The sequence below is a fragment of the Pan troglodytes genome, chromosome 8 (genome assembly GCF_028858775.2).
Source record: "Pan troglodytes isolate AG18354 chromosome 8, NHGRI_mPanTro3-v2.0_pri, whole genome shotgun sequence".
Taxonomy (NCBI): Eukaryota; Metazoa; Chordata; class Mammalia; order Primates; family Hominidae; genus Pan; species Pan troglodytes.
Genome location: NC_072406.2, coordinates 61,383,894 through 61,397,065, shown reverse-complemented (window position 1 = coordinate 61,397,065; position 13,172 = coordinate 61,383,894). Strand labels below are relative to the sequence as shown.

At 45.7% G+C, this 13,172-nt stretch overlaps 1 protein-coding gene across 7 annotated transcripts in view; it reads left to right on the top strand.

Annotated features, from left to right (window-relative positions):
* VSTM4 (V-set and transmembrane domain containing 4) overlaps positions 1-13,172 on the top strand; it is a 112,391-nt gene that overhangs the window by 23,076 nt on the left and 76,143 nt on the right. For all 7 annotated transcript variants that reach the window (XR_008537385.2, XM_054659550.2, XM_054659551.2 and 4 more), the window contains exon 3: positions 7,627-7,695. Coding sequence is in view for 6 of the 7 variants with exons in the window: in XM_054659550.2 (XP_054515525.1) it covers positions 7,627-7,695 (69 nt within the window). In the remaining variant the exon portion in view is untranslated. The remainder of the gene's footprint in view (positions 1-7,626; positions 7,696-13,172) is intronic.

Here is a 13,172-nt window from a genome sequence, read left to right as displayed (position 1 = left end):
CAAGGTAGAATAAGGCATGGTCTGGTGCACAGTGATGGATTTTAAAGCCACACATTCCATAGAGAGAGGAAGGGTGTGAAACATTAGATCACCACTGGAGGAAGGCTTCAATTCAAATTGTCTCCAGTTTCCAAGACAGGCAGTTGACTCCTTGGGAAGACACGTCCATCCTTACACATGTTCTGCTCTTTTAAAAATCATTGTTTCTTGAAAGCTGTGTTCTGCACATCATTTTCTACATTGAGACATGCTATTAAAAGGTGCTCTTTCAGGGTCCTTTTGAAACGGGAAAAGTTCCCTTGTCCCCCTACCAGTGCATGCGATAGGGGTGTGGCTGGCTTCTTTGGTGCCCTGCTGCTCAAACCTTTAGGGAAGCATACAGATGGGCAGGAGCTGTGGGGCTCCGACCCCACGGCAGTGTCCAGGGGTGAATGTTTATAACTCCTGAAGCCCCAGTGGGCATGTGTTATGGGGTGCTCTCTTATTTTGCCGACTATAGGTTGCTTGTAGCCCAATTAAGACCCTCCACCTAGTCTCAAGGACAGAGGGCTTTCTGTATCCCGGGTTCGTGCCTTGGTGTACTGGAAGAATCAGATCACTTGTGCGCTTGGAGAATATCTTATTCTCCAAGTTTTATTGAGTGCAAGTAGCTCCCAGTCAATGGGGGAGGTAGAAGGGAGACGGTTTTCCCCTGGAGTTGGGCTGCTCTGTGGCCCCAGCTCTCTTCTGACTGCCTCGGCCAAACTCTGCCTGGTGCCTGGTCCCACTGGTCGATGTCCTGCCTACATACCAGTGCCTGTCTGTGTGCTCTTCTGCTGGCATAATCTGCTCCATGTTCTCTGGACTACCAAGCCGCTTGCGTCTTCTTCCGGTGACGTGCTCCTCCCGATGTCTGACTGCGTCTGTCTCTGCCTTGCTAGGTTCTCAACTTTTTATAGGCCCAGGATGGGGGCGTGGCAGGCCAGAGTGGTCTTGGGAAATGCAATATTTGGGCAGGAAATGCCTGTCCTCACCTAGGTCCGTGGAGGTGGAGCCCTAGCCAGGGACCACGCCCTCCTCTACCCAGCACGCCCCTTCCCCTTTCCATATTGTTCAAAGGGACCATACTCTTCTCTTCCCAGCACTCCCGTATCACTTTGTAGATAACACTTCTGTGGCAGGATCCCTCCTTATCCTTATTAGTCTTGTTTTCCCTGGATTAAATAGAAGAGGCATTGGTTTAGTTTTGAGTTCTAAACCCTCTCCTGGATTGGACAGGACACTGAGGCCCAGGGCCTGGTTTCCCACAGCAGGACTCTCCTCTCCCACATCTCCTTGTACTCAATCTTTCTTCTAGGAGCGCACATGACAGAGACTCTCCAAGTAGGGTCCTCGGGCCTGGAGCCTCAGAATTTCCTGAGAGGTGAACTCCCTCGTCAGGCAGAGTCCCAAACCCTCTCAGAAACTCAGGGGCAATGCCTGGGAGTCTTCATTTTAATAAGAGCCCAGTTGATTCTTCTGCACAGTAAAGTTTAAAAATATGGCTTTAGAGCACTAATGAAGGCAGCACTTGCTAAGGACAAGATCTGTAGAGTCTGGGAGAAGGCTTCAGCTACCCTGGCCAGGGTAGGCACGGAAAGGGAAGGCATGTCTCCTGAGCCCAGCTGCCTGCCTTCCCTGCATCCTGGCTCCTGCTCCCTCCTGCCTCCTTCTTCCTCTTGGCCCGCCAGGGCCCCACCACTTTCCTCTCCATCGAATCCTGCGTTCTGGAAGGCTTTCTGTGTCAGAAATGTGCACCTGACTTTGGATATAGCCTAGAGTTGCAATTTAAGCTTTGTTAATTGTAAGATTCTTTGTTAAAGGAATTAGGGGCGCCAGTGGGAGAGAATTTCAGGAAAAATGGAGCCTTCCCAGGACCTCTTGGAATTTTTGGCCATCACTTCCATGGGTGAGTGAGGTCAGTCTAGACAAAGCATGTCAGCGTCCTTGGTGAATGGGGGACCCCGAAAGAACCAGAGGCCCCTTGGCACCCAGAGGGCATTGTCACAGGGTCTTGGTGTGAACTCACCTGTGAAACATGCCCTCCCCAGGGAAGTTGGCAGGGCGTTCTTTCCAAGGCAGGAATTAGGGCTCTCGGTTTTCACACCTCTCTGAGTGATGGTTTCCCCCCAGGTTCCATCAAAAGGGACTTGACTGAGGCTCTTTCTTTCCAGCCTGCTTCCTCTAGACATGCAGTTGATAGAATCGGTTTGTCTCAGTACCTCTGGGCTGCATTCTTCCTGACTGTTTGATCCTGTGGCCACTTTCTTCAACAGAGGGGCAGTGACGTGATGGATTTCACAACTTGTTCCTTATTAGATTTCATCCTATTCTGTGCTCCTGGGGAGGCCCCAGAGTGGCCTGTAGCTCTGTCATCTGGGCCACTGCCTCCCCGGAAACTCTCATGGGCTCTGCCCATTGGGTGCTAGGGTCCCAAGGCAATGACAAAGCAGTCAGTAGGTCAGCTGACAATTTAGCTTCTGAGCACTCATCACCCCTCTCTCCACTGTGAGACCTGACCCATCAGATATAAAAACCCACTTTAGTTCCGATAACAGCTGTACTGAGATAGGTGGCTTGGCACTGAGATCAAATTGGGCTTCCTTCTACTTCCCTGAACGGTTGTCCTGCCTGTTCCCCTTTCCCCACCCCCCACCCCAGCATGGGGACTACAGGCCTGTGCACTGTGGGAGCAGGAGGTCAGGTTCCTTGCACTGCCCTTGTCATGGTCTCCCTGGACACAGGACGGATGGTAGAGGAGTGTGTGCAGGAGTGGTCACAGGCGGGGCTCCGTGAGAGGCAGGGCTGGTGTCACTCCCAGCAGCTGGGGTGATGAGACTGTCCCAAGGGGCCCCACAGCATTTGCCCCCATGCCAGCTATTTGCTGGGAGACCAGTCTCAGAGCACAGGGCAGGACAGAGTCTACTTGGAAAAAGTTCTTTACCACATTCCTATCACCCAGAGGGGGGCTGTGGTCAGAAGCTCACCTGGATCAGGAGCTTTTCCTTGTCCACCAGGGGTGAGGGAGGTGGTGAATGCAGATGAGAGGGCAGAGAGGGGCAGCATCATTCCAGTCCTGCACCTTCCTGGGAAGGGATGGAAGTCTCATTTCTCCTCCCTATCATGAAAACCTGAGCACAGAGCAGCAGAGTCCACCATCAGGACCCTATAGGACCACTGTCTGGCTCACCAGCTGACTGTCATGCGCTTGCTTTCCTCTTTGGGGGATTGGGCTGGGCACTCCTTTAATCATGAGCAGCTGTCAGGAGGGCAGGACCTCCATTCCTTTGAGCTGGTGCATAGGAAGAGTCAGCAAATTGGTACAAGAGGCTGTTGTCATCTTCTTTCCAATTGTCTGGAAGTCCAGCTGGATCCCAAGGTGAGCCCAGTACGGCAGAATGGGATAGATTGATTGACTCTTGCTTAAGGCTCCAGCCTTCTGATTGCTGAACTCATTGGAAACTGTTACAAAAATGCTCTTCCATCAGGAGATTTGCATTTTATTTCCACAAGTCTTTGAGCAACATTAGTAATCTGTGGTTGGAACATTTGCCACTTGTTCCTTAGTCTTGCCAAATTTTTTCTCAAAGCATTCCATCCTCTTCAAGCCCATCTACCCTGCTGGGGCCTCTTCCACTCCACACTTGAAGGTTGACCAAGGTGAATTTATATTAGCTGCTCACAGCTGTGCTGAGGAGGGCAGAGTATTTTTGGAGTCAGGAGACCTGCTGATTGTCCACTACACAGCCCTTGCTGTTGGACTGGCTGCATCCCACAGCTCTGTTTCCTCATAGTCTGTGGACTCAGACCCCTGGCTTGACAATATATCAAATTCACTTTGAGATAGCACAGGATTAGCAGCTGCAACAAGATACTTATGGGAGAACCTTGGGAAAATTCCCGAAGATCTGGCAGGGTCCATGTAAAAATTTTTCTTTCTTGTAGGAACAAGTAAGATTAGGACTGGTGTTTCTAATAATCAGATGCCAAAGTTGCTGCACCGTCCTGTGAAATATCTGCACTGCGGGGGAGTGAGGAGCTTCCAGTGATTCCTTGCATAGGGTTAGTTTAGAATCCCAGTTTGTTAGCTCTTTCAACACATGTGTCCATAAATAGATTAGGGAGAGCTTGTTGCTTTCTATCCTAAATAAGGGAAAGGGAACTGTAATTGGATTAAATCAAGGACCCACAATTTCTGACCCTGAAAGTTGCATTAAAAATGACCCGAAGGCACCTGTTGGTTAGAATGGCAGCAGCTCATTCAAGGTGTAGAGATTGAAGAGTCACCCCCTGAGGCAAAGGACTGACAACAAAGGGCCATTCTGAGGTTGGCGGGGGTGGAGGTTAGAGCAGTGAATAAAACACGTGAAAGTCCCTGTACTTAGACAGCTAGTGTGGATATGGGCTCAGTAGGTCTCAGGCACTGTTCTGAGCACTTCACACACATGAACCCCTTTAACCCCTGCATCTACTCTGACATGGGCATTTCTCATCATCCCCATTTTACAAATGGGTAAAATAAGGCACAGGAAAATTAAGTGACTTATCCAAAGACATAAAACTAGCACGTGGCAATTGAGTCTTTCAACCCTGTGAGCATGTGTTTGCCAAATTTTAAAAGGCATACATTTCACCCAGGGGATCTGAGCTTGAAAGCAGATTCTGATTCAGTAGATCCGGCATGGGGCCTGCCATTCTGCATTTCTGAGGAGCTCTCGGGTGACACTGACATTGCTGGCCCGTGGACCACATGTGGGGTGGTAAGGGTCCACACCATGATGGGCATCCTTGGCCTCCTGGAAACCAAGCTCCTTGAAGATATATGTGTATTGTTCATCTCCGTGTTGTCTTCATCAGGACCTTCTTATCCTTATCTAGGCTTGATTAGCTGAAGCCATGGAAACCCAGCCAAGCTTTTTCAGGAGAGAAGTGGGCACAGTCTAAGGGTGCAAAGCTCTTGGAATGCAAAGAGAGTAAATACAACATGCCAGGCCTTGTGGGGCCCAGAGTGCCATCAAGCTTTGGCCTCTCATCTTCCCTCTGCTATGCAGGTTCTAGGCTCTGCTCCATTCTGCTCACTTGTTTTCCAACATGGCCACCCACAAAATCCACTGGCTCTTTCAATCTCAGGGCTCACAATAACCACATGCACTCTGTTTCTTATTTTAAGTGTTTGAAGGGGGAATCTGGCAGTCAGTAGATTACAGGGGCTATGGGTATTGAGCAGGTCAAGGAGGTTGGGTGTGATGGACAAATTGTCTGATGTATCTTAGATCACATGCAAGGTAAGATATTCACTAAGAGCTCCTTCCTGGAGGTCCAGGTTGCTTCCTTTGGGAGGAAGTCAGAAAGAAATATATAATTCATATATTTTACCAAGCACCTATCAGCTGCCAGGCAATGTGCCCAGTGATAGGAATACAGAGGTAGAAGATATAGCCACTACTTTTTAAATAATTTAAGTTCTAATGGCAAAGGAGTTCTGTGATCAAGGCAACCTCTCAGCAGAGCAAAGCCCTCCTCCTGAGAACAATTAGGAAAACTGAAAATAAAGTCTGTCAGCACTTCTGCTTTCTGATTCACATATCTACATTTCATAAATATATTTGTATTATATAATTACATATATATGTATATATACATATATTACATGTGTATATATACATATATATTACATATGTATATATACACATATATATTACATATGTGTATACATATATATTACATATAATTATATATATAATTATATATATGTGCATATATATCCAACTATCTTGTTATCTGAAGGACTAGATAGGTAGTTAGATCACAGAGAAAAGCAGCAAAGTGAGCCCAATTGCTGGAGACGTTTAACTCTAAGAAACTCACTCATACTTAAGCAGTGCTAGTTGAGAGAAGCTATGGAGAAAGTGACAACCAGTATGTTTAGGAGGTGAGTTAGTTTTTGGCAGTTCTAACAGTGAGATAAAAATTGGGAGGTTGTGGTAAATACCCCAGGATTTTTGCTGGGGAACCCTGAAGGACCGAATGAACCCTGAGTAATGGCAAACCAGAAATAGAGCAGATTCTATAAAAACAGAAAGCCTCTCAACAGTTCAAACCCTGATTGGATTAAAGTGACCATCCCCCTACTCTAACTTCCTATCAGGGAACCAAAATTTTATCTAGAGTCACCAGGATTTTCTATATACAATGTCTGGCATTCAATTAGAAAAAAGTTATCAGGCATTCCAACAGACAAGATCTAAAGCAAAAACAGATAACAGAAAGGAGTCTACGGGAAGTGCAAATATGAAAGTTTATCAGGCATAGACATTAAAATAATATGATTGATATGGTCGCAGAATTAGATGACAATCTAGAGAAATTCATTAGAGAACTGAGATATCTACAAAAGAATTAAACAAATAATATAGAACTGAATAAAAAGAATAAATGCAATTAAGAACTTAATAGAAGGGTTGTACAGAAGGTTAAACACAGATGAAGAGAAAATTAATGATTTGGAAGATATGTCAATAGGAAATATCCAGTGCAAGGCCCAGAGAGACAAAAGGAAGGAAAATTCAGAATTGAGATCATGACAATAATAATACAAAAGTCTGTGGGAGAGGCAGTAAATCGAATTTAAGTTCTAGGCCATCTTTGCCGTATTTCTTGTCTCTTGTATTGATTCTATCTCCATTCAATTCTGGTCCTAGATTCTCTTGTCTAGAGCTCTTCGTTGTGGTAACCCCTGAGCACGTGTAGCTGGGTAAATTAATTAAACTTAAATAAAAGTAAAAATTCAGTTATTTGGTAAGACTGGCTGCATTTAAAGTATTCAGTAGCCACATGTGTCCAGTGGCTGCTGTATTGGACAGTGCAGATATAGAACATTTCAATAACTTCAGAAGGTTCTATTGAACAATAATCTCATTCCGTGATATTTTACATTTTTCATCAGTCTATTTTCTAGATCTTTACCTATGATGATGTTACCCCTGTACATGGAAACTTTCCATGGGTCCAGACTCCTTTAATGTGATGTTCAAAGTTTCACACAGTGTAACTCAATTCTGTTTCCCTGCCTGTTGAAAGCAGGCAAAATGAATTCAGTGATCTACCATTACCTGAAAGAAGACAAAATGTTCTCACAATTAGATGCCTGTGGCTCTGTGGGTCTCTCTTGCATGGAGAATGGTGCTCAGAGCACTAACCTTGAGTCATCTGATGACTTCAGGTTCCTCTATCCAGGAATACTGGGACAAGTACACTACATTTTAGAAAGATTCCCACTAAAATGGTAAAATAAATCATGTATTAATTATTGGGTTTGCCACTGGGAACTTCTTATTTTTCAAGTCTATGGGGCAAGTGGGGCTTTTACTGAACCGCATCCTGAGCTTGCCATTTACTGGCTTTTAAACATGGACAACTTAACTTCACCTCTCCTGTGCCCCTTGTTTCCCAACTGTTAGGTAAAGTCCTTGCACCCCTCCCTAACATGTGAGTTTTGACAACTAAATGTGGTTTTGCAAATGTAGAAATTGCTTTGTAAATGTAAGTGCCATGTGTACCATGTGGCATTATTTTTTCATACTGTGCTGTTTCTTTTTTGTCTTTCAGTCATTTCCCTCAAAGCTTCTGAAGAGTCATCCTTTGAGAAAACAAAAGAGACTTGGGCATTTTTTGAAGGTAAAGCTTGTATATTTCTTTTTTTATTGCTCTATAGGTGCTTTTTCTTTTTCTTTTTTTTTTAAATTATACTTTAAGTTCTAGGGTACATGTGCACAACGTGCAGGTTTGTTACATATATATGCATGTGCCACATTGGTGTGCTGCACCCATTAACTCGTCATTTACATTAGGTATATCTCCTAATGCCATCCCTCCCCCTTTCCCCCACCCCATGATAAGATGCAGCCTCACTTTTAGACAATAGGAAGGAAATAGAATATAAAGAAAGGACCCTAACTTCTTAGTTTTTAAGTTGTTTTCTTGGTCTAAACTTACTCAAAGTAAGATGGAAATCCCTGACAGTATCAGCCCACAGTTTTGAAAGAGTGGAAGTTAAAGCACCAGTCCACATAATTTTTGTTTGTTTTGTTTTTGCTCCAGAATTCCTACTCCCAGGTGATATTAGGGACGAATCTTCAAGTGATATAAAAATGATAAGTACCTCTACTGTGACTACATTTTATTTCAGGTTGCTTAAGGAGTTTGGGGTTCTAGAAACAGTTTGCAATCCTTAACCAAGTAATTTTCAACCCATGCTAGAATCACTCATGGAATGTTAAGAACATGAATGCCTGGACCACATCTCTAGAGATTCTGATTTAATTGGAAGTTGTTAAAAGCTCCCCAGATGATTGCAGCATGCAGCCAGGCTGAGAACCATGGCCTTGGAACAGTGGTTCCCAAAGTGTGATTGCAGACCAGCAGCATATGCATCACCTGGGAGCTTGTTCCAAATGCACATGGCTGTGCCCTGCCCTAGCTTATAGAATCAGAAATTCTAGGGATGGTGCCCAAGAAATCCGGGGTTTAACAAGACATCCAGGCAATTCTGATGCACATTCAGGTTTGGGCCTTAGGGCAGGGGTTCTCAACAGTGGGTGACTTTTGCTACTCCAGGGGACAGTTGCCAATGTCTGCATGTATATTTGGTTGTCACAGCTTTTGGGGGTACTCCTGGCATCTAGTGACAGGGGCCAAGGATGATGCCAATCCTACAATACACAGGATAGTCCCCATGACAAAGAATTTTGGCTCCAAATATCCAGAGTGCTGAGGTTGGAAAACCCTGTCTTGGAGTAAGGAAAGTTCGGAGAAATTATTATCATAAAGTGGGTGAGGATTATGATCATAAGCAATTAAAGAATGCACTTTGTGAGTTCTCTGGCAGAGCTTTGTATCAGTGAAAGGCTGATTAATGTTCAAAGGTGGTCAGGAACTTTGTAAAGATTATGTCTGGTGATGGTACAACATTTATTGATGAGGAATGATCTAGCCAAAAGTCTCTAAGGAGAGGCACATGTCTTGAGGCCTTACTGTCACCCTTTGTTAACCCATTGTATGATCTGGCAGAAGGAGGGCCATCCTTAGGGAGCAAGTACTTGCTTTCAAGCTCACCCCTTCCAATACCTAGTTATAAAGCAGTAGACTGAAACACATTCTGTCTTAGGAAAATGTAACTTTTATTGTGAACATCGTTTGCAGACCATAAGGTGTCACCCACATAGGCCTCTAGGATTAATTGTTTTGTTTTGTAGTCATAAATATTTTGTTTATGAGATTGCACTCATGAGAATCCAACAGTGATTCTTTGTATTTCCTGATGTTTCTCTGCATTTTTGTAGTTGCCTTTTTCTTTATTTGATGACTGCCTCCTAGTAAAATAATCCCCATTTCTCCCACTCAGCCTCTCATTAAGAGAATGCCTACTCATTGGCATTGGCAAAGAAATGAAAATGACTTTACTTCTCATAGAGTGAAGCAGTAGTAAGGGCAAGGTTTACCTTTCTCATTACTATTTAGTAAAATTGAGGCAACCCCATTGATGTTTGCCCCATGTCTCTGGAGCTGCCCTGTGACCAGGCACTGTGATGGGTTGGGATATGGAGAGGGCCTGGCTGTGGCAAGGGTAGATCACTAGGGATGTGACAGCTGGAGCCTTATGTATCATCAGATGCATCAGAATCTTCCAGGGAGACTTCAGGCTCCAGCCCCTGAGGTTCTGGTTATAACATTAGGAAGGGATCAGAGAACTTTCAGGGCCACAGGTGATTCCTATGCAAGTGGTCTGAGGACCATACTTTGAAAATACCATGGTGCAAAAACAAGACCATATATTTGGAAAGATTGTGGCATTTAGACCCAACATACCCCACAGCATAATCAGCATTTCTGAAACCCTTTGTGCAATTAACAGTATCTCATAATTCATGTGCAGCTATAGAATGTCAGGGTTACTCCCGACCTAACTCTCTACATGAAATCTGTAGCCCAGTATGTGCTTTCTTCTCAACAGAGAGAATCAGGCCTCATCCAAAAGCAGAACTGGCATTCTCGCTATGTGTAGTGCCTGCCTCAGAGCAGCTGTTTACAGACCAATCTTTTCCTATGATTTCGGCAGCAGCAGCGTCTCCGTGCTTTGCTTTTTTAACCCAGCCGTAGCTTTGGCGAGGTTAGAGGTACAGTTGAAACTCCCTGGCACACGATCCCAGGCCTTTTGCCCTTTTGTTCCTGGACGAGAGAGCTACAGTAGGGGTTGTGGATGGATATCCATCCTCCTGGGGCTTAGTTCGTCCTGGCTGTGAGCCCACTGCACAAAAGAGGCATTGATTGTCAGGCCTCTTTGTGAGATGCTGGAGTGAGTTAAAATCCTTTGGGGCTATCACTCAGGTATTTCACCCTGAGCAAGATGGTATTACAGGCTGAATTAAAAAATAGAAATACACAGCCTTATGTCTCAAACTGCTATCTCCTGACTTTTCCATTTGCACTGGAAATGTACAAGACTGAAGCTTACTTTCTTGATTCAGAAAGCAGGGGAGAGCGGGGTTCCTGGACTCTGCTGAGGGGCACTGGGGTCACTCTTTTTCAAAGGAGCACTGAATATACCCCTGCTGGGATCAGGGTTGCTGGGCAACAGGTACCATCTGCCTGGCCCTGGCTTGGTGGGGCTGTTTGGGAGGGCGGGATCTGGCATGCTGACATTATGCACCCCAGTCTTGGCCTGTCTCTGCATGGGCAGCTGCTCCAGCCTGCCAGCCCTGCCATCTGCTTCAGGGAGGCCTGGGCATTTTCTACATGGCAGCTTGCAGTTAAGTCTAAAAATGGCAGTGATGCCTTTGGAAGTTCAATGGCAAAAGACAAAACTGTAAATGATTTAAGAGAAAGGGAATGTAACATGATTTTTAGAATTATTGTGGGTGTGCAGCTATATGTGTTTTTTTTTCTTTTCCTTTTGTTTTTGATGGAGTTTTGCTCTTGTTGTCCAGGATGGAGTGCAATGGCGTGATTTTGGCTCATTGCAACCTCCGCCTCCTGGGTTCAAGCAGTTCTCCTGCCTCAGCCTCCCAAGTAGCTGGGATTACAGGCGTGTGCCACCACACCTGGCTAATTTTTGTATTTTTAGTACAAAAATTTGTACTAATTTGTTTCACCATGTTGACCAGGCTGGTTTCGAACTCCCGACCTCAGGTGATTGGCCTGCCTCGGCCTCCCACAGTGTTAGGATTACAGGCATGAGCCACCATGCCTGACCATATGTGGTATTTTAAAAGTGAACTCCAGATTTGATTAATTGCAGATATTTTGTTAAACTCAAGCCTTTGTTGAAAGGTCTGGCTTCAACCTTTCAACCAGCATTATTTGGCCTAGTCTGAGTTTTAAAACTTTTGAGCCAACATTTTATAGAGAGATTTTTACATAAAAAGGTAAAGGATGAATTGGAAGATCTGGCACCACTGGGCGGGCATTCCAGCCTGAGAGCAGTGCCCTGGAACTGAGTGCGGCAGGGCTTTGCATTAGCTGACATGACAGGAAGGTGACTCTGCAGTCGTAGGAATTTGTGACCCTGGCTTCAATGGCTCAGAGTTTAACTGTTGTTTGCAGAGAACACCCAGGGAGGGGGGTTTTCATGTTTTGAGTAGACACAGCAGGGTGGTTGTCTTTATGCAACAAAAGGAATGCTTGTAACAGAAGGAAAAAAAATTCGGAACATAGGCATACTGGTTGCTGCTCAATCAAGGGGAACTCAGGTGGTCTTTCTGAGCTTTTCTTCTCCTGCAAGGCAGCACTTTTTACAGATCTGTAGCTTCAAGAACAAAACAGAGAGTGGCCATGACCAGTCTTTTGTGTGTGGGGAGCCACACGCAGGCAGGAGGTGCCCGCTGGCTGGTGTCCATAACTGGAGGCCTGTGTGTTTGGCGGCCAGCTGAGCCTTCCGGAGTCGCCAGATGTTTTCTGATTCTGTAGCCCTGGCTGCCTGTGGGAAGCCCCCTTTGAGCCATGTTGAGGAAGCTGTGATCTGAAACTGTAGCTTGGGCCTTTTGAAGCCCCTCACCTCCTGCCTGGGCAGAGTGTGTCCCAAATGTCTGCAGCTTGCTGCTAGGGACACTTGGGGAGAGATGCCTACTGCGGTTCTTACCTGCAACCTTGTCCCTCCTGGGTTCCTGCTGTTCTGAAGCGAAGGAAAGAGCTCAGATGAAGAGGTGAGCTTGTGGATCAGCTGCTGTGCTCCATGGGCATGGAAGCTTTTGTAAGACAATTTTTCTCTCCACTCCATGAATAAGACTAAAGGCAAGTTTCTCTGCCTTTTGGTCTGGGGACCACATTTGCATAGTCCCTTCCAGGCAGGTGCTGTGTTCACCTGCCTGAGGTTCTGTCGGCCTGGCAGCCTGACTGTGTTGTTCACCATCTTCTCCTGCCAGCAAGGGCTCTGCCATCCTGTTCTGGAGTAGTTTGCTGACCAATATGGAAAGGCAGGACTGGCCGTGGGTTTGCTGGGTTGTGGCCATCCTGTGCCCTGGGATCCTGCCACAAATCCTGGTCTGTGAACTTTGCTCTGTCCCTGAGTTCGTCATGAAGTGTCTTGTCCAGAATCCAAGAGTCCTGTTGCTGAGTTTCACACTGTTTAAATGGATGCTGCAGCCTCTCTCCTAACTCTGACCCCTCACAGAGTTCTCCACCCTGTTAATCTACAGAGCCCACACATCAGAGACACAGGCATTTACTAGAAAGGCAGTTTTGATTTTTAGATATGTGAGAACTTTCTCAAGCTCCTCACATCCCATCAGCTTCTGGACCTCTCTAACCTGACTCTGCCCCCACCAGCCTACTGACAGGGCTTTCCTCCAAGACTTTCCCAGTGGCTTCCTAGGAGCAAAACAGAGTGGATGTTTTCCAGCAGTTGATGCTATTAAGGCATCCTTCTTACAGTGCTTTCTTCTGGGCTTCCAGAACTCTCGCCCCAGCCCTCCTCTGCATCCATGACTAGCTCTGATCCTTTGTAGGAGACTCCCTTCCACACACCTGCCCCTCTCTCCTTAAATGTTAGTGCAGATGCACCCTTCACCTGCTACCTTGCCCTAAGGCACTTTCTACTTATTTTATTTTCAGTCCAGACATCTAAATTGCCAAGAGCAGAAATCTATTCAAACTAGCTT